This window comes from Cupressus sempervirens, chromosome 3, assembly GCF_028749045.1.
Source record: "Cupressus sempervirens isolate cs-2001-9-10 chromosome 3, ASM2874904v1, whole genome shotgun sequence".
Taxonomy (NCBI): domain Eukaryota; kingdom Viridiplantae; phylum Streptophyta; class Pinopsida; order Cupressales; family Cupressaceae; genus Cupressus; species Cupressus sempervirens.
The window spans coordinates 1,054,204,001-1,054,226,344 of NC_143120.1; the positions used below are offsets into that span (position 1 = coordinate 1,054,204,001).

The window sequence follows — 22,344 nt, forward strand, 5'->3', positions numbered from 1 at the left end:
TGATGCGTCCCCTTCCCTTTGACATCATCTGTAACTCATTTTGAACAATTTGAATCTTTGAATTTGTTGTCGTTTTTTTTTTTTTTTTTTTTTTTAAAGTTAACTCCACTTCTGACTGAGAATGGCAACGATAGAAAAACCAATCCTCATGAGATATCCAGATGCCTATTTGCCTCCAATCGATCCAAAGCAAAAATTCACACAGTTCCCAACTACAATTAGAAGCTCCTTAGAATCCCTTCCAATCTCACGACTACAACCAGTTGGGTCACAAATCAAAAGCTTCTCCAAATCTACTTTTCAATCACATGGGCGCGACAAGTACAAATCCCACATCTTCAATATGTGATGCAGCTTCCAAGTTAACCCTGCAATTTCATGGACTGCTCTCATGATTGGCTCCCGAAATCTTGTTCGAGTTCTTCAATATTCCACCAGCTACAGGCCGTGGGCGGAGCACAAATCAAGGCGACTCAACTTCCCTACAAATCACACGCTTAGTAGCCGGAAATGATTTCCATGCGCGGAAAAGGGAGTCCGCAGGAAAGTGCGAATTTGTGAACTCTGGCGATCAAAACAATCCGCGGCCTAGCCAAGTAGAAAAAAGGGTCCGCGGAAATGTGGAAAGACTCTGCCGAAAGGCAGAAGACCCCACGGAAAATAAGATTCCGTAGATGAAAAGAACTCCGCAGTAAGGCAAGAAGGGAGACCCCGCGGACAAGCTGCTGCGAACAGGTTCCCGCGGAGCCTCTCTCGCAAGCGCCTTTTCCAATTCTTTTTTTTCTTTTGTTTTTTTCAAAAATAAAAATACAGAGGTACCTCAATTTTGCCTCCAGGCGTCGCCATTCTGCACGATGACGACGGAGCCCTCAGAGCATTTGGCGACAACTTCTTCAGCGACGGCGACAGCGTCAGATCATTCTGCAACGATTTCTTCGACAACGACAGCGACGGTGATGAAATCTTTCGGGCGCGTTATGTTTTCAATTTGGACCCGTTGACTACCTGAGGGATCTCTTCCCCGTCCAAGGTTGACAATTTAATTGCTCCATTGTCGCCGACTTCTCGGATCTGGTATGGTCCAACCCATCTGACTTTGGACTTCCCTAGCTTGATTTCATATCGCCCGTCATACTTGAGTACCAACTGCCTCGGCTGAAACTTGTTGAGTTTGTCATGCCACGCCTTATGTCTGTTCTGTGTCACCTCCGTCGCCCACTATGCGTGCGGTCGTCGCGCATTTAGCTTATTTCCTTCTTGTCGGTACCCTTCAAGTAATTTTATGGTGCGATGCATTTGTTTCTTCCTGTGCGGTCCGTTCACCGTGTACCGAATGGTGGGATCTTTCTTTTTTCTGGGTTTGGATTGTATGTTCTTCCTTTTAGCTTCAGGCGTAACCGCCTTTCCTTCTTCCACTGCTCTGTATTCCTTCGGATACTCATTTTCCTCCTTTTTCTCACCTTCATCGACCCTTAGCATATTACAACTCGGAAAGAGTTCGTAGTCTTCTATTTGCCAGTGGTAAAAGCCATTCACCAAGTCTAGGTCATCGTCATTTGATCCTCCTTCTAGTGTCAATACTCCTTCGTTGTCCGATTCCATTTTCCTCTTTCCTTCATCGTCATCACTGTCGCCTTCACCTTCTGAGTCTGACGATGCTGCCTCCTCACCTACCATTTATGTGTGCAGGTCAATTATAAATCTTTTGCCTCCGCACTCCATTGACAGGGTATTTCGATTCCAATCATGTTTTACTTTTGCTTGCACCAACCAAGTCCGTCCCAGAATAGCATCATATCCTTTTCTTTTCAATGGAATGACTACGAAATCCAAAAAAAATGGTTGCGTTCCAATAGTTACTGGTTGCGCTTCCAAGATTCCCAACGGTTTGATTCCATGTTGGTCTGCCGTGAGCAACTGAAATGCAGGTGGCCACAACGTCGGCTTTCCCAACTTCTTCCAGGTATCCTTCAGTAAGACATTCACACCGGACCCTTCGTCAACAATTGTGTCTGTCAAAATATTTTCCAAAATCCCCATCTCGACGACCGCCGGATGCCTTCCCGTCGTGAGCGCCAGAAGCATTGGGTTTGTTGCCGTCGTTGGACTACTGTCCCTTCTTGTGTCCTCCGTTGCTTTCGAAAATGGTGTATGATTCAGAATGGCCGTCTGTAACTGGGGCATTGTGAGAAGGAGGTCACTTATCTTGACTGGTATCTCCGTTTGTAAGATCTGCCATACAATGTTTTGTTCTGCGAAGTTCCTTGCCAAGGTGCCAGTGATGTCCTTCAACTAAGATGTCCCTATCGACGATGCCTTTCCAATTTCCACCTGCGCTTCCTCCAATATTCTTTTTTCCTCCACCGGCAATTTTTCTTGCCTCCTCGTAATTGCCAGAACCTCCTCTTCATCCGTGCCGACAGTGATCAAGTTTACTCCAGACTTTGGGCACTTGGCATCTTCATGGTCACCAGGTCCGCACCATCTGCATAATAATTTTGTTGTGTTTGCCGCTATACAATCCCGCGCAAAATGACCCCACAAATTACATGCTCGGCATTGAACGATCGGCCGTCCGTTTGTATCATACTGGGTTCGACTTCGGCTCCCATTATTATAGTTATTGTTTGCATTGTTGTTATTTTTCCCTCTGTTATTATTCCTGTACCCTTCAGATGTGGCACCTGCACTATTATTTCTGCTACTACTCGACGGGGAAGCCTCGTGTGTAAGAAGCAACTGCGGAGATCCTCTTGTCTTCATGTTAAAAGGGCACTCTTTTGTTGAATGGCCCATGATCTGACAAATGTCACAAAATTGGTTCTTTGGACACGATCCTTTAGTATGACTGTCGGTCTTACACTCCTTGCACCACAGCTCACTGCCTTTTGGCTCCTTCTGCATGTTTTTAAACTCCATCATGTGGATCATGTCCTCCTGTAGGGCATGAACATTCTTACTGTTGCCTTCATCATCACTGCTATCACCTCCGGCAGGCTCGTCGTCATCTGAATCAGATGAGCTAGTCTTCGTCTTCTTCTTTGTCTTCAGCTCACTTTCGATGTCCAATGCTCTGTTATAAGCTTTCGTATATGACGACGATGGCACAATTTTCATTTTCCTCTACAACTTCGAGCGTAGGCCTTCCACGAACCATCTTTTCTGAAGTTCGTCCGCCGGCTTACTTTCCATTTTGTTTATCAAGTCTTTTAATTTCCTGGCGTAAACGTGGATGGTTTCATTCTTCCCCTACTTAGTATTGAAGATCTCTACTACAATTTCATTATCATCCCGCAACTGTTTAAATTCTGCCAGAAACTCCTTTTTAATGTTATCCCAACTGTTTAGCTTTTGTGGATCTGTATCAGTAAACCAATCAATTGCTACACCTCGTAGGGTGGTCGGAAATTGCCTCATCTAGTTGTCTTCATCAGTTATCCCATTTTCCTTCTAAATCGTTTCACATGTTTTGCAATGTCGAATGGGATCGGTTGTACCATCACCATTGAACTTCGGCAGTTTCTCTTTCAATCCTGCCATCACGATTGGTTTCTGTAAACAGGCGTTGCTCGGTCCTGCAATACTGGTGCCGCTCAATCCCACACTGGTAGTCTGCACTCCCACATCGGCGGACTGGTCTCCCACACCGGCGGTCTGCACTCCCACACCGGCGGACTAGTCTCCCACACCGACAGACTGCACTCCCACACTGTTAGACTCAACAGCTCCGAACCTTGGTGAAGAAGGGTATTCTGAAGTTGTCCCCTACGAAAGTATATCCCGGATGAAGAGTTCACTCCACGCTCTTGCTCCGTCAGCACTTTGAGCTGTGCGAGTCGATGCTCTTCCGTCTGGATTCTCTTCCCTCGGCGAATACAAATTCAAAAACTCCTCCCGTGCTTCTTCCACCAATTCCACCCGCTGCCAAGTTTCCTCCAACAAGTCTTTCGTGCTCGGGTTTCCGTCGGCAATCTTTTGGAATCTCCTTCAGCGTTTGGCTTGCTATGCCAGAATTAAATCTTCTTGCGTAGTACAGATTCCATCTTTTCCTTTGACCTTATTTCGATCCTTGTTAAGCTGATTTGACATTAATCTTCATTCCTCCACCTTCCAGGTTCATAAGGCAACGACGCCAAATGTTTACCGTATGGGTAAAATAAATCAATGCATACAGATAATGGAATAGAATAGCAGAATTATATTCGCATATGCCAGACATACATTATGCTTGATAAGATTAATGATAGAAGATGCTTTACAATGATCCCGGATGGGATATAAATACTATCCGCCGAACCTTCTTGAAGGAGTCTGTCGGCCACAAACATTATGTCCGCTACAAACTATTTACCCGTCGGCTACAAAATACAAAACACCGACTACAATCAGTCCATCAGCTACAGAAACACCGCCAGGACCATCCAGTCGGCTGACAAAGGTAGATGAGACTACCTACTAGCTGCCTGAAGAGTGTTCCATCTACAGGAGGAGAATCAGATTGTGCAGACAATTTCAAACCTGTCTCCATAGGAGTGGAGGCAGGTTTGCAATCTTGCATTTGAAACCTATCAAGCAAATTTCTGGCATACTTGGACTGAGACAAAAAAATGTTGTTGTCAGCCTACCAAACCTCAATACCTAAACAATAATGAAGCAATCCGAGATCGGTCATATCAAAAGTTCTGCATAGATCCTGTTTGATTGCTGAAATCAAATGTTTTGAACTCCCAGTAATGATCAAATCATCCACAAAGACAACAAGAAAAAGAATATCATTACCAGAGTGTTTAATATACAGATTACTATTTGATGAGCTGCTCTGAAATCCTTGAGCAACCAAGTACTGATCAATCTTAATGTACCAAGCCCGAGGGGCCTGTTTAAGACCATAGATGGCCTTCTAAAGTCTACATACTTTTGGTTCTGAACTAGCAACCTTGAAACCTGGGGGCTACGTCATGTAAACTTCTTCCTGTAATTCACCATTGAGAAAAGCACTCTTTACATCCATCTAATGAACTTTCCAACCATACTGAGCTGCAATGGCAAGAAGAATGCGAGTAGTGCTCATCTTGGCTGTCGGGGCAAAGGTCTCCTCATAGTCAATGCCTTCGCGCTGGGTGAATCCTCGAGCAACAAGTCTGGCTTTGTATTTTTCCAAGGTACCATCTGCATGGTACTTGACTTTATAGACCCATTTATAGCTAATGGCTTTATTGCCAAGAGGGAGATCTGAAAGAACCCAGGTGTGATTCTTTTGAAGACTCTGAAGATCAGTTGCCATTGCCTGGTCCCATTCTGGAATTCCTTTGGCCTCTACATATGTCTGGGGCTCAAGGATACTGTGGATGTTGGCCATAAGAGCAACATTAACTGTGTTGTGCTGAATGCTCTTATTTCTGGAGGTTCTACCCTCAATGAGTTCATCAGGGCGAAGATCACTAATCGTTTGAGCCCACCATTTTGGCCAAAGAGTCGAGGAGTCAATATCAGATGCAGTTGAAATAGTTGGATGAGGAGCAGGAGCAAGAGCAGGAGCTGTATTATGTGGAAGTGGCTGAGGTGGTGTATCAGTAGCATCAGATGACTCATATAAGATAGAAGAACCCAAGTTAGAGATTGCTGAAGACTGAATCTCAGAATGTAGTGGGGAGGTAGAGAGCGGAAATGATCTGATTTCCTCATCAAACACAACATCACGATTGAAGATCAAATGATTAGTATTTGCATCAATTAGTCTGTAGGCCTTATGTGTGTAATTGTATCCTATAAACATGAGTTTCTAGCTTTTGGAATCTAACTTAGTGCATTTGGCATCAGGAATCCATACATATGCTAGAGAGCCAAAAACTTTCAAATGGGTGATCCTAGGTTTGCAACCAAACCAGGCTTCCTCAGGAGTCTTATGGTTAACTGCAAGGGTGGGTGACCGATTAAGAAGGTAGACAGTCGTGGATATTGCTTCTGCCCAATATTTTGTAGGAATATTTCTATGTTCTAGCATAGCCCTAGCCATTTCTGTGATGGTATGATTTCGATGCTCTACAACATCGTTTTGCTGAGGGGTGTGAGGTGTGGTGAACTGATGTCTAATGCCATGAGTAGTACAGAAGATAGAGAAAGCAGAAGAACAAAATTCCCCCCCATTATTTGTCCTAAGAGTACGGATGGAGGAACCAAACTCTTTTTCTACTAGAGCTTTAAACTGTTGAAATACAGGAAAAGTATCTGATTTTTGCCTAAGAAAATATACCCACATTTTGCGACTGAGATCATCCACAAAGAGTAAGAAGTACTTGTTCCCAAAAACAGAAGTAGTATTCATAGGACCACATACATCAGCGTGGACCAATTGGAGTACTTTAGATGCCCGCCATGATTCACCATCCTTAAATGGTGTCCTATGTTGCTTCCCTGCTTGGCAAGCTCCACAAATGCAGTGGTTCTAGGTCTAGATATCAGGTAGTCCATGGACTAGATTATCTCGAGCAAGTTTGGCTAAATATTGAATGTTCAGGTGACCATATCGTTAATGCTAGAGGTTGCTGAGAGCGGATGATTTGGCGATGAAGGCATGCTCAAGGGAATCACTTGAATCTACAAACCTATAAATACCATGATCCTCAAGACTGACAGCAAGTGTAGTGCAAGAAGCACGATCAATAATCGAACACCTATTTCCACTAAAAACAACATCCAACTGAGGGGAGTGCTTTATAATCTAACTAATAGACAAAAGATTATGTTTCATGCCAAGAACATAACATACATTGACGAACATGAGTCTTTTTCCTTCGGACTGAATCTGAATATTACCCTTGTCGACAATATTGTATTCTTCGCCGCCTCCAAAGATTATTGAGTTAGAATAGGGAGTGAATTCAACAAACCAATCAAGGCCTGTGAGTGAAATGTTGGGAGGCATCAGAATCTATGTATCGAGTAGAAGATTTCACATAATCTGCAGGTATACTAGCCATAAAGGCATGGTAGATAGATTCTTTTTGCTCTAAGCGTTGGGCAACATTGGCTTGTCTGTTAATTGATTTTGACTTCTGATGCTGCTGATACAGATGGTCATAATATGTGAATATCTCAAATGGCACAAACTTCAAGGTGAGAAAATGAAAGACCCAAAAAAATTGGAGAAGTACATGGATGAGAGCTCGAAAAACCCAGAAATAATATGCTATCGGAATTCGGATCTGCTAGCTCTAAAATCAAGGCACAAAAAATGAGGCACCCACAAAAATTTGATAAAGACCCATTTAAGATCTCAAAAAACCCACAAAGAATATGTGATTGGAAAAAAAATTTGACCCCAGAAATTAGGGTTTTGGGCAAAAAATTAAGGGGGGGCCATGGAGGTCGAATCAGCAACAAAAATGGCAATTTTGCAGTGGTAGGTGGCCGATTTTTCTACTGAGAAGGTTATTCTTTCACCGACGTTGCTAGGGCTTGAAGATTCGTCACCAAAGAATGGAGATTCGAGACCCAAAAATGATGATTTAGTAGGTGCATGACAGCAGAAAAACGTCTGTGAAAAACAACTTCAAAAAATGGTTATGGCGTCAAAATCTAGGTCATGGTCACACGCCAAAGATAGTAGAAGTCCGTGGGTTTGCTGCACACTGGTGGATTTTTCTTTCAATTGCAATTTCAATTGCATTTTTCACAAAAAAACGCATTTCTATATTCAGATTTTTGCAAAAAAAGTGATTTCATGCATTCGGATTTCTCATAACAGAAACCCTAAATGGGTTGTAGAGAAATGGATTTGTCAAAAAATGTAAATGGCTCTGATACCATGTAATAGATGTAAATGGTAGAATACTTGATTAATTAAATAGAGATCATAACGATTTATATATACAAAAGGAGAGTCAAATAGAATAGAAACATTCTATTCTAGGCTACACCTAAATATTAGAAACATTCTAATATTTACAGAGATACAATAGAGAGCATAAAAAAGAAACATAAAGATTATTCTAATAGACCTTGACTTCTTGACCGTACACCAAATGGAAGGAAGTGTGTCTTGTAGTTACCTGACATGTCATTCTATATGGCCAAAGTACAACTATCCCATTCTACTGTTGATGTTTATTAGCTTCTGTCGGATAAAACATAAACATAAAGATTATCTATTTGATTATATATTATAATGTTCTCTAATATATATAAACCTATAATTATAATTCAAAGATTTTCTATATTTTTGTCAAAACTTTCCTATAAGACCGATCGGGCCAATTTACTTTTATCTTATAATGACTAAATATCCTGATCGGGCATGCTTCTTCTATCCTTATGTGATCAGGTATATTTTTTTTATGCCATGCTGTTCTTTATCCTCTCCAAATCACATCAAATGATAGGCCCCCACTTGTGATCTGTTCAAAGGTGATTCGAGCATAATTGTTATTCTTCCCTTAGTCCTTTATTCCATTGCCTTCTCACATTTCAACAATGATGCTGCTTTGACTTGTACCATCATTAATGAACTTTAAGCGCAAGTTTATTTCATCCACCGAAATACAAAGAGGTGTCACTTAGGTGTAGAGGCTTGGGTAGTCATGACTTATTTATAATATTGCATATATAATGTCTAAAGGGCTCTCCTTTAAAATCATCGAATACAAAATCAATTTCCTATCCCTAGTTTCATTGCAAAACTCAGTCATAGTACTTGCTTGTGCAGTGTAAGTTTGGTGGCCAGCATACTTATATATTGTGAAGACCAATATAAATATATATTCCTAAGTACTAGGGTACATATAGATATATTTATAATTCAAATTAATTACTTATATATCTATGTTTTGATTGCCCAAAATTTGAAGTGTTAAAGGGCTTATATATATATATATATATCAGAAAAGACTTGAAAATAAACTAATTCTAATCTGAAATCTAACATCTACTTGTTTGACATCATAGGACTTGTGAATGGCAGTTGTAAGTACCTTGTTTGTAGATTACTTGTCCTTTGGCTTTGCGGTAATACAGGCTTATGAGTTTATATATTGAAGAACTCAGTTCTTATCAGATGATTGACATGATTTAGAAAATGACCTTGATCATTGGTGATTCAAACAGGAATGCAATACCTAGTAACATTCTACTCATAAAGGAATCTTGCCTATTAAATGTCATACATTTTAGAAGTGCTTGAGCTTTTGCTCATTTAGTAAAGGATGAAACTTATCATTTGGTAGATGATGGAAGTTATCATTGTTCAAAAGTGCCTCATTAATTTCCTTGGTTGCCGATTCGGGTTTGTGTGAAAACCCTCGGCTGGTTAATCACTTCAATAAAACCAAATCTCTTCACTATTCAATTGTTTGACATTTTGTCAAACACTTGGCCAACAACTCTGCTATCACTGTGATATAGCTCTCTCTAAAAGATAGCAGTAATGCAGATCTTTTGTTTAGGCTTTAATGCTTCTTCTAGTTAGTTTTGAATATGTAGAGTGCAGCCAATGACAGTGCTGAAAAATAAATCAATTACTACCAGACCAATTCAGGGAAGAAATTATACTGTGAATTTTATTAATAATCCAAGTCTTCTACATAAGAAATAACAGAATCATGGAACCTGATTTGAAGCACAGAGATGAACTTATCCAGATCGCAGCCTTTAGATTTAACAGTCCAATTCACTACATGTCCATGTGGCTTCCAAACATTAATACTGGGCCACCTTTCTTGAGTATGGGCTTCCAACCCTGATTGCAGGTCCTCAAAATGAGTTTGCAGCCCCTTATAACTTAAACACAGGCCTCTACTGGGTATATGCAGATGCCCACAAGCAATTTCAGCCTTCAAATGCCTAGCTTCCACTGCTAAATGCAAGTTGCAGACTCTTTGTTGATACCAATAACGTCACTAGGCTCATGAACCACCAAGAGTGGAAAAACTTCAATGATAAGAGCTGAATTCCTTAGCCACGGGCCAGGTATATGTCTGATATGCAGCGCCTAAATCATATAACACAATGCCGCTGATTATCTTGAATGCCAGAAGAGTAATGTTCCCCAACTCTGCAGACTTATGACAGCCTCGGAGTCACAGTAAAACAGTCAAGATGCAATAGTGTATTCAACCAAATGAACTACTCCCACAAGTAAATCAATTCCTCCTCTATTGTAGATGAAATCGCACTCATAAATAAGCCACTTCCTAGGCACAGTAAATAAAATAAGAAGTGAGGGCAAATTGTTTTACCTCAGCAACAATTTGCAATTACAACTTTATAGTCAATCTCAGAATGATAATGCCAATCTTTGAGGCATAGATAATCACAGATAGGAGATTCAATCAATGAAATCACTATACATCAGCAGTGACTTCAGCAATCTTCGGAACTCAAAAACCCTTATACTTCAGCAAGGGCTCACAATTCAGAACTCAGGGAAAAGTCACAAAGGCACAAAAAGAAAATATATATTCAAGTGTGCTTTTCCCAATGAAATGAGCTCTCATTTATAATACTTTGTTGCCCAAAGTTTCCTAAAAGCTCCACTTCAAAAATTGTGGAAGTCTACCAAAACAACTCAACACTAGAAACTTTCCAATACACCTTTTAGAAATATCACTTAATGTCATTATTATAATAATATAAACATTATTATAATAATGCAACTTAATAATTAATGAATAAATAAGAGCTCAAGCAATTATTAACTTTATTTAGTTTAGGTGATGACCAATTGCCAAAGCCACCCATTGCACTGCCAAAAATAGCAACTGCCAAAAATGGACCTACTAAAAATAGTAAATCTACAGCTGGGACCCCCAAAACACCCTGTCAACTCACGAGGGTTGCTATGATGAGCTAACTCCATCAACTGCGTAGACTTGCCAAAAATGTGGACATTACAGTTTGAGAATCTGATTCGTGGATTCGTGATCTTTTATTTTTCCCATTATGATTCGTGAGTATATATATATATGCATTATATATATTTATTCCAAGTTTGGGCTGTGGGTCCTTGGGGATTCGTGATGGATTTGTGTTGGATTCATGTGGGTTCATGTGGATTCGAGCACGGTTCGGATTTGATCCCATGGACATAGGGTCAAATCCAGACCCTGTACGGACTTGGATTCGGTTCAGGGCCCGGATGTGGGAATCCGGTAACTAGGTTAATTTTATTGTCATTACAAAGATAATATCCATCATTGAGGAGGATAAATTGAAGACATTGTCAGCCCTCTGGATGGTTCCAGCGGTGTTTCTGTAGCCGACGGAATGATGTCTGGCGGTGTTTCTATATTCTGTAGCCGACGTCGTTAGTAAATAGTTTGTAGCGGATAGAATATTTGTGGCCAACGGACTCCTTCGGGAAGGTTCGGTGGTAGTATTTATATCCCGTCTGGGATCATTGTAAATCATCAATCATTTACTATTGCGAATATAATTCTGTTGTTCGTGTTCATTGTCTGTATGTGTTCATTTTCTTTACTTGTACGGTAAACAAACATTGTTCGTGGTATAGAGGGTGTGTCCGCAGATAGTAGGATGCCCTTTGGACTATGTAATGTGCCAATGACATTCCAGAGGATAATCCTACACATATTTGAGAAATTGTCTGTTGGAAATTTCAAGGCATTCTTGGATGACTGGTCTATCTATAGTGCACAGAATGTACACCTAGTATCTCTTCGAGAGTGCATAGAGAGATGCAGAATAGAGAGTCTAGAATTTAACCCTCAGAAATGTAGATTCATGGTGCCACAAGGGAAGTTGCTAGGGCATATTGTGTGTAAGGAAGGACTAAAGATGGACCCCAACAAAGTAAGGGTGATTGTAGAGACGAAATCCTCGATGAACATCACTGGGGTAAAATCGTTCCTCAAGCACATTAAGTATTACCTGAGGTTTATTAGAAAATTTGCCCAAGTATTGTACCCATTGGTAAGCTAACATAGAAGGGAGAGTTGTACACCTAGGGGACAACACAGGAAGAAGCTTTTTAGGAATTGAAGACAAGGCTGGTAGGTGCATCAATCCTAGTGTACCCAAACTAGGACAAGGAGTTTCATGTACATGTAGATGCATCCAACTGTGCAGTTTGAGCCACACTCACGCAAGTGGGCTACCATGGGTTGGACTACCCTGCTCTACCTAGCCAACTACTTCCTGTCCAAGGTGACTAAGAACTAGAACACAATAAAAATGGGAGGCTCTTGGAATGGTGTATATCATCCTAAAATTTTGACACTATTTGCTGTCCACACCATTCACCTTCTATGTGGACCACCAGGCGCTGATTTACCTAGTCAACAAACCGACCATCTAGGGAGAGTAAGTAGGTGGTTGCTCTTTCTATAGGAGTTTACTTTTACTATCATTGTACCATAGATGGAAAATTTGCAGCTTAGTCGCCAAGTTTTTCAGCACGACAATTTTTTCTAAGAAAAACTCATAAGAAAAAACTATTTTCTTACCAGAAGTGTAACCAAGCCTTGTAATAATTATTCTTGACATATTCTTCTCTCTACAATAAATTGTACAAGGCACTAATGTAGAGGAGCAAACTTAATTGTTTCTTATGTGTTCTCTAATCTCATCCGTACCTTATCTTTATATTGCACTCAAGAGGACATGTCTCCTCTCAAGTCGGCCCAATATAATTAGAGAATATCTTTGCCAAGATTAGTGTCTTCAAGGAAATATATTAGTTAGTAAAGATACTAACTAAAACTATGCATAAGAACATTATAATATCTTCCCAAGATAGATGCCGAAATTGTTAGATTATATAAGAGGCCAATCCTTTCAAAGGAACTTCATGCTTTATTAGAATTGTACAATCAGATCATTATGAGATCAATGTTACAGAATTAATAAAAACTCATCAAGTTTTTGATAAAAACTCTTCGATTACTTGACAAGTTTTTAGCAAAAACTGGACCAGTTTTTGAAAAACACTTGCCTGTGCAGCGAGATCAAAGGTTAAATGCCCACAAACAACATTTTTTGATACCAATTTGCATTTGCAGCATTGTTTGTGTCTAAAAGAAAAAAAACACATCATTTTTTTGAAGATTATTTCTTATTTGGAGGAGGATTTAGTCATCTTTTTAGGTCAGAGGCAGGACGATTTATACAAATGTAACATTTAAGGATAAATTGCATTTATTTCCTTTCTTATACTTTAAGTTATATTTGTATAAATCCTGTTAGGATGTTTGAGATAGATATCAACTTCACAGGAGTTAAAATGCAAACTCTAGATTTTGGGGTTTTCCAAAAAATTAAAGGCTTAACCAGATTTTAGGATTCAACATACCTTCAATAGTGCTATCTTCCATAACCTTTCCTGTCCATTTGACATTAAATTAAATTTGGAACAAGGATTTTTTTAATGATTCTAACTCATTTTCTCACAAATCATTTGGTTTCAATTCTATATTTTGGAGTCCTAATAGACTTAGCTCAACTACTTGCTCACACCTAAGACAAACATTACTTTCCAACGGGCCAAAATTGCTCAAACTCACTCAGACTATTTTGCTATGATGTATTTACTTTAGTATTATAGAAACTGTTTACTATGACATATTTACTTCTACTTTTATAGAAACTAACAACAATGATGTATTTACTTCTAGTTTTATAGAAATTATTTACTATTTGGCTTCTCGCCATCAACATTCTGCATTAGAATCCAATTTGTTTTCATTAACTAATTGGATTCATCTTCTCATTGAATTTTTCAAAAAAAGCACATTTTTAAATAACTGTAATTTGATTTTAGGCTTTTGAGTTTTTTAAATAGTGGCCAAATTTTTCTCGAGTTTTCGTTTTTAGCTTGGCTTGTTTTTGCCAAGAGAGAGTTTTCTATCCTTGCATCATACGGCTAGGGAAGAGCCATGTGATTGTTGATCAACTCTCTTGAATCATGTCTGGAGAACCATAGGATGGGGGAATGATAACTTCCCAATCACAGACTTTTTTCATATTATTGTATTACTCACATGGTACACAACTATTGGCGAGTGCATGTCTACATCCTAATTCCTGAGGGATATGCTACCTGGAGAGAGAAGGAAGTTGGTCCTCAAGAGTAGAATGTTACCTAGGGGATATTCCTGAGGGATATGCTAATGGGCTAGTGTAGAAGATGGGACTAGATCCGGTGTTACCTAGGTGTAGAAGAGGTCTCCAACATCCTTAGAGAGACACATGAAGGCTTGGTCAGTGGACAAATAGGGCAAGATACAATGGAAAGGAAGGTGCCACTTGCAAGTTAGTGATGGCCTATGCTATATAATGATGTCAGGGAATGGGTCGTGGGCTCTGACATTTCAAAGGGCCGAGAAACCATTAAAGTGAACTTCATGCCTCAAAACCCCTGACATGCATAGGAGCTATTTGAGAGATGGGGACTAGATTTCATTGGGCCATTGCAGGCTAGTAGAGCTAGACAATGCAGATATATTGTTGTTGCAACGAAGTACCTTATGGCTGGAGGTGGATGCTCTACATAATAACTCTGCATTATGTACAACCAAATTCATTTATGAACAATTTATAACAAGGTACAAGATTCCAATACAACTAACAAGTGACCAAGGAGGCCACTTCATAAATCATGTCATCTGGTTGTTCACTACGGAATTCAAAATCTTCCATTCCTTATCAAGTTCCTATTATTCGAGAGCGAATGGCTAGGGTGAAGCATGAACAAAATCTTGGGTTCGGTAATTTACAAATCGTGTGGGGCAAAGTAGGAATATTGGGAAGAGAAGCTACCCTCCCTTGCTACGGGACTACCTCACCAGGTATACACCATTTCAATCGATACATAACCATGAAGCTATAGTTCTCATCAAATGTAAGGTACCAAACTTGAGGATAGCAATTGAGAATAGGTTGGGTGATATGGAAAGCCTAAGGGAAAGGTTATATACCCTAGATAAGTTGGATGAGTGTCAGAGGATGACACAGTGGGTGACAAGGGTAGCACAACAACAAAGGAAGGTATGGCACAAAAAAAATTGATGCAGAGTTAGTTTACCCCAGGGCAACTCATACTGAAGTATAATGGTTGGAATGAAATCAAACTAGGGAAATTCAAAGTCAGGTGGCTTAGTCACTACATTGTGGAAGTTGGAGAAAATGAGGCTATCAAGTTGTGGACACTTGATGGGCATGAAGTTATAAATGCGGTGAATAGGTCAAAGTTAAGCTATATCATGAACAAAGAGAGGAGAGACAACCTAGTTTGACTGAGAATGCCTAACCTAACAAGAATGTTTACCGTACAGGTAAAGGAATCAACACATACAGACAATAATAGCAGAATAGCAAAATTATATTCGCAATAGTAGATGAATGATGCTTTACAAAGATCCCAGACGGGATATAAATACTACCGCCAAACCTTCCCGAAGGAGTCCGTTGGCCACAAATATTCTATCTGCTACAAACTATTTACCGACGACGTCAGCTACAGAATACCGAAACACCGCCGAACCGTCGGCTACAGAATACAAAATACCGTCGGAACCATCCAGTCGGCTAACACCATCCACCGCAAAAAAAACGTCGTCTCCGGACGACTAACAAAATTAGGAGACAACTTACAGACCACAAAAGAAATACTAGAGAGAAGGAGGTGTCCCAGAAGTGTGCTGTTGGTGACGTTACACGTACACTTGCTCTGTCCTGATGCAGAGATCTGTCTGAATCTGAGAATTAACTTCGACGGCCTCCTTTAAAAGAAGCGCCGCATCCATGGCCTGTGTCCTAGCTAACTGCATCTCGTGCTCAGCCGCATCCTTATCTCGAACCGCTACCTCCATACCTTGCTTAGCCACGTCCCTCTCCTGCACCGCTGCTGTCAAATTTGCCAGGAGTGCTGCCCGCTCTGCGGCCCATGTTGCCTGCTGGTCGGCCAAGTCGGCGGCTAGCTGCTTTCTAGCCTCAACCTCGGCTGCCAATGATCTCTCTGCTGTAACCCTGTCTGCCTCCGCACGCCGACGACCGTAGTAAACATCCTTGTATAGTCCCACAATCTCATGTGCCAGCTTCATCATAGGGGTGTCACTGGGTCCCAACTCCGGCTCAGTGGCCCAATTTGCCAACATCTCAGCTGTTTCCGTCGCCGGCCAGCCCCTGTCTACAAAGCAAGTCTGAAATCGCCGAGGACAAATCCCACGGATATACGCTCTGATCAAGTGCCACTCCCTCCGTCGAGTTAGGGCCTGAATTGCCACATCGTGTCCCTTCTTCAAAGCAGACTTCATAGTCCTGAGGTAATCCCGACACCTGTCCTCATCCGACCCATAGTCCTCCTTGGCGAAGGCTGCCAATGACCATTCTGCATTGCTGTTCTCCTCATCAGCAGGAGCCATGCCCACATCCGGTGCCGCCTTCTCTGTTGTTGGCGCAACTACGGCATGTGGCATTCCCTCCTGAAGCTGAGGCTCTGGTACCGCTGGCCATGTTCTTGAACGCATAGGAGACTGAATGGACGGACCCCGCTTGGCAGGGGTGAGTCGGAACTGCTGCCTCAAGAACTCATTAGCTCTATCCATCACCTCCGGTTGGTCAGACTGCGCAAGTTTCATGTTCGTCTCTTGTACGGGCTGGGCTGACTCGGCCTCTGCTAAAAAGGATGATGAAACTCTGACTACTGCATCACAATCAATGACCTCCAACCGCACCTGCGGCTCAGACTGTGGCGGTGGCAACTGTGCTCTCAAGGTGACTGCGACGGTGACATCTGCTAGTACAACTGGAATCACCTCCGCTACAGCCGTCAGCAATGACTTGGCGACTGTCCGTGGGACGACATCTGTCACTATCTGTGGAACCACCTCTGTCATTGTCCGTGGGACATCGTCCGTCAGTGCCTGTGGGCCCACCTCCGTCACTGTCCGTGGGACATCTGCCCCTGCTGGAGGAGTCATAAGGACTGGGGCACGGCACTGACCAAACGCCGGAATGACTGTCAAAAAGGTAGTCAAGTGCGCTGAAGTTGACAGCTGAGGAGGGGTAAAGAATGTGGGCCCACTACTTGCTGCCTCACAATCAACTTTCGTTGATGTGCTCACCTCTTCTTCCACGGACTCAGCCTCGTCACTCATGGAAGTGCCTTCCCGTCCACTATCTGTCTCTCCGGAAGGGGCCAATCCGCAGAGTACTTTGTTGTGACCTGCTGCTGATCCTCCTGTATCTAAGTGTCGCCAGTAGAATATGGGAGGCTCCTCGTCTGCCAACTTGCCCCGTGGAGGCGCCTCAAAGCCATCCATTGGAATCTGGCTAGCTGCAGCCTCAAGAAACAACCCGATGGCATGGTGCGGCATAAAAAATGTTCGGTGTTGAAGCGTCATGAATTCCTCCATTCTGTCGGCAAGCACTGAGGCCCAATCATATACCACTCCCTGTATGATACCATTCATAAACACAATCTGCGGCAACGCTATATCCGAAGCTCGGGTGGCGCCTGTCAATCTGCTCTTGATGACGTCCATGATACACCGCCAATGACCCTCCCGAATGAAGTCTCTGCGAAGCCCTCTGCACTTTGTCCCTTGAACTGCCGTCTCCCTCTCCACCGATGTAAGGTCCCTGCACACTAGAGCTATCCAATGCTCCTTCCGTTCCCGTGACAGTTTATGATTCTTGATTTCCACTTTCCTCCCACCAGGGCCAGGGATGCGGAAAACCCTAGTGAAATCCCTAGGTTTAAAAGACACTGACATATGATGCTCTTTGTACAGGAATGTACTTGTTCTGCTCCGAGCGCTATATGTCTTTATCATAGTGCGCAATACTGATTCAAACAACTGGATGGAAAAAGTGGGAAGCTGAATAGCCCAATGTACCTGTGCCCGCATCAAAATCTGTTTAATTTGGTTTGCCTCGAGGGTCTCCTGCCACCACTTCCGGCATTCGCTTCCACTAAGACTCTCAAACTGGACAGTGAGATAGGTGAGTTCCTCCTTGGTTTTCTGTTTCTTGCTATTGGAACCGGAAGGGCTTGCAACTCGAATCCCTGATGCCAAAACTCTTGAATTCTTCTCCATATTTGCCGCCAACTGACTTTTCCACGGCTTCCGCTTGCCCACTGACTCCATGCAAGAATGACTTATTTCTTCTTATATAGATTTCCCCTTGTCTGTTACACACAAAGAAACGTGAATCGGAATCGGATCGAAATCGGCAAGGTCGAATCGAATCGTGAATCGGCAATGAATCGGCAATGAATCGGCGATGAATTGGCAAATTTGAAAAAACCCGTTAAATTTAAAGATTTTAACAATTTAAAACTTATTTCATGCACCCTTTATTGAATATAACTTAAGCACACTATAACATCATCAAATAGAAGTTAAAACTTAACATACATAAACATGAAACATAAAATCCATCACATACGTAACTATGTTATCTAAGATTCTAAAATGTAAATTGTAGGCTAGCTGAAGTAAATAGAAATCAAATGATCATAATGATTTAAATCATAGAATGTATGTAAGATGATCCATAAGACATCAAATCATAAATTTATGTAAGAATCTAAGATGAAGATCCATGAAAGTTTGAAACTTTGAAACATATGTCTATCAATGATTCAGTATCAATATCTGTAAACAAAATATAAAAACAAGGCTCCAGCTCAAGCTTCAGGCTCATAGTCATCATCATCCTCAACATCATCCTCAAGCTCGGCTACAGCCTCAGCCTCAGCCTCTGAGTATCCAGTCTGCCTAGTAGCAAGGCGTCTAATGTAGGTCCTAGAGGACTGTCGAGCCATATCTCCCGCATATAAGATGGGCTCACGAATGTCGCTAGGGCCTGTGTCTGTGCGTGCACGTGTGCGTCTACCAATGCCTGAAGAACATGCTCTAGCTGCCTCAGCCTCTATATCCACCTGGTCAATCCACGCACGGTCTTCCTCAGTGAAGACTGGATCTACAACCTCTGTGAGCCACTCTGATTCTGGATCAATCTCCTCCAGAATGATCGGAGAGGAGTCAGTGCCCAAAATCTGTCTGATCCTAAGACGGAGGTTGTAATGAACGAAGACAAGATCATTCAACCTCTGCACTGTCAACCCGTTTCTCCTCTTCGAGTGGATGTGCTCGAACATGGACCAACTGCGCTCACATCCAGAAGCGCTGCTTGGCTGACTCAGAATACGAATGGCAATTTTTTGAAGTTTTCGGGTTGTGGCCCCAAACATTTGCCACCATCTATCTGAAATAAGGGAAAATAAAAATAATTAGTCTCATTTACTAATTACAAATTACAAGTTAACTCTAAAATTACATAATCAACTTTAAGTTTAGAATCTAGATTCATGAACATTGAATATATTATTTAATTTTTACCTGGCTGTATTGTTTCCCGAGCATCTATGGCTACCTTGCTAGAGAAAAGTGGCCCTTCTTTATTATTGAACTTATCAAGCTCAATAATTGCAGCACTGCTATCCTCATCAGTACTCAACCTCTGGATCACTGTATATAATCCGGTGAGAACCTCCTCATCCGCCTTGAAGTCAAGACGGAAACGAAATGCCGAATTCAAAAAGTAAGTTGCTGCATGGATGGGTCTGTGGAGCTGATTCTGCCATCTCCTATCAATGATGTCCCAAATAGGGGCATACTTCTCCTGCACTCCTGCATACTGAGCTTTAATGGCCTCCTTGGCCCTATCCATGCCCTCATATATGTAGCCCATAGAGGGCTTCTCCCCATCAGCAGTTCGTAGGAGAGATACAAGAGGCTCAGTGGCCTACATATAAAGTAAAACAAAAATTTGAGTCAAAACTTAAACATAGAATAATTCAATAATATAAGGTAAAACTAAATCATTAAACAATTAGCATAGTAAACTGTAAAATATTAAATGTTAAATTGCAATAAAATTACCTTAAGTATTTCTCTAGCAGGTTTCCAAAAACCATCATCATCAAATATGCAATCCACCACATCTATCCCTACAGTGGTCGTAGCATAGGAAGATGAAATCCACTCCCGCCCAACAAACATGCTCCTCAAATCATCCCTTGATGTCAACAAGGACTGCAAGGTGATGAAATTCGAGGCAAACCTCGTGATCCCTGGACGAGCTAACTCTTTGTCTCCTGTGTACTTCCTCATTGTGCTAAGGACAAATGAATGATTATAAATAAACTTACATATGTTTTTTGCCCTTTCCACACATGACTTGACCCACTCAAGTTTGCCAATTTCCTCCAACATGAGGTCAAGGCAGTGTGCTGCACAAGGGGACCAAAATATGGTGGGGTGCCTCTCCATCAAAAGTTTGCCTACAACAATTTTAAGATAATTAGAAATTCAAATTTCAAACATGTTAGAACTTAGAACTTAGGAAACTTAGAAATTCTAAGTTAGAATTAGAAAAAGTTCAAAATTCAAATAAATTTATTTTCAAAACTTAAAAAGTTAAAAGTTTACCTGCAGCAACATAACTTGCTGCATTATCCGTCACCACTTGCACCACATGTTGTTCCCCCACCTCTGCTATAACTTCCTCAATAACCTCACATAAGTATGTGGCGTTTTTTACATGAGCAGAAGCATCAATGGATTTGAGGAACATGGTATATCCTACAAGTAACAAAACAACGAATTATAATTACTATTAGCAATCAACAAATCAAAATTTGAAATAGTCAATCACGATTCAAAATTATGTATGTAGGAAAGTAGAATGATCAATCACCTCCACAGGATACAAGAAAATTGAGGAGTGTTCTTCCCCTCCTATCTGTCCAACCATCAGTCATGATGGTGCAACCCTTTTCGATCCACTCCTTTCAGTTGTCCTCAAGCTCATGCCTCATATCCTCAACCATTTCCTCCAGGAGGTATCCACTCAACTCAGCCTCAGTTGGGGCTTTAAACCCCGGACCACAAATGGCAACTGCATCTATCATGTTCTGCCAATAAGGAGTCCTGTCACAAATAGATAATGATATTGATTAGAAATTTAGATGTCAAAAACTAAAATCATAAAACAAGTAGATATAATTAAAGTTTTACTTTTACTTTTAACTTTAACTTTGAAGATAACAAAGAAAAAAGAATCAATTACCTGGCTGCAATAAATGGAATGTTGCAAAAGTACCAGAATTTGCAAATCTCTTTTCTGGCAGTATCATGAATCTCCTTGTTCAAACCCATGCCCTCAAGCGTGGGTTGGGAGCCAGGAGTAGTGCGGGGCACAAAGTAACTATCCATTCTGCTTTTCCGCACTCTAGGCCGCAATAGGTTGGTGTTGGACTCTGTCTCAGTATGAGACCGACTACCACTAACACTCACATGAGCACTAGCACTAGGATGAAAAGGAGGCCTAGAAGAACCCTCCCCAACACAACCTACGGATGCGGAAACTGATGCAGATGCACTTGCAGATGTAGATGCGGTTGCGGATGTGGGAGCACGGGAGCCAATACCTCTTAACCCTTCAAGTTGCATTTTCTTAGTCAACTTGTCTTGTTCAATTTTTTCTAATGCCACTAAACAAGAGCGTTTTGCCTCAGCGGTTTGTTGAGTGCAAACTGTGACATCATGGCCAGGTATGCCAGCAATGTGGTATTTCAATCTATAGATACCTCCCGAATTTATTTTTTCTTTGCAAAATATACATTTTGTTTGATATTTGGTTCTCCCAGGAAACTCTTCATTATATTTCCAGCATTCATCTTTTTTACCCATTGTGGAAATTGGAAAATGAAAGCAAAGGGCTGCTGCAATAAAAAAATTCATGTAAAAAATCAAAGTTTGCAACTAATAAACAAAAACTACAAAACAACAAACCCTAGTTTGCAATTTAGTAAAACTAAAAATAAAAAACATTCAAGATTTGCAAATGAACACTAAAAAAATTTAACAAAAAATGCATACTACACTAACATGCAAAAAAAAAACCAACACTTACCTCTTGCAAATGAGTTGAGGAGTGTTGATATTGACTCCTTAATGCTCCCAATGCAATTTATGGCCTCCCCAAATGGACTTCTGATCTCTTTGGTGCTCTTCCTTCTTGCCGGTTGGAAACCTATGGATTCTCTTTTCTCTTCTTCTCTCTCACTCTTCCTCTCTTCTACTCATACTAAGCAAATAGAAGGCTCTTTAGGGTTATAACAAAGAGGAAAGTCAACTTAGAAAGCAAATAAAACATGTGTTTTTTTAAAAAAATTGAACTTTCTATCCTTGCTGCCGCGGCCGATTTCTGGCGATACCCGATGGCGATTCTGGCGATTTTTTCCATGAATCGCCGATTTTGGCGATTTAGGCGATTCATGCGAAAAAATCGCCACCAGCGATTTCCGATTCCAAAAAAATC

The 22,344-nt window shown here is 41.2% G+C and overlaps 2 protein-coding genes across 3 annotated transcripts in view; one reads left to right on the forward strand and one right to left on the reverse strand.

Annotated features, from left to right (window-relative positions):
• LOC149570358 (acyl-CoA) overlaps positions 1 to 22,344 on the forward strand; it is a 428,133-nt gene that overhangs the window by 292,768 nt on the left and 113,021 nt on the right. The gene's annotated exons all lie outside the window — the stretch shown is intronic.
• LOC149570363 (uncharacterized) lies at positions 19,273 to 21,380 on the reverse strand. Its single transcript, XM_089823006.1, has 4 exons — positions 20,719 to 21,380; positions 20,451 to 20,603; positions 19,902 to 20,302; positions 19,273 to 19,764 (listed from the first exon to the last, which is right to left on the reverse strand). Exons 1-4 carry the CDS (start codon positions 20,780 to 20,782, stop codon positions 19,348 to 19,350), a joined length of 1,035 nt encoding a protein of 344 aa, XP_089679132.1. The 5' UTR covers positions 20,783 to 21,380; the 3' UTR covers positions 19,273 to 19,347.

What these genes read in the sequence shown, in the direction of transcription:
- LOC149570363 (XM_089823006.1), bottom strand. Translation starts at nt 20,782, where the DNA reads ATGACTGATGGTTGGACAGATAGGAGGGGAAGAACACTCCTCAATTTT. An exon ending in TTTTCTTGTATCCTGTGGAG is followed by an intron (nt 20,604 to 20,718) that starts GTGATTGATCAT and finishes TGTTACTTGTAG; the next exon opens with GATATACCATGTTCCTCAAA. An exon ending in CTGCTAGAGAAATACTTAAG is followed by an intron (nt 19,765 to 19,901) that starts GTAATTTTATTG and finishes CTTTATATGTAG; the next exon opens with GCCACTGAGCCTCTTGTATC.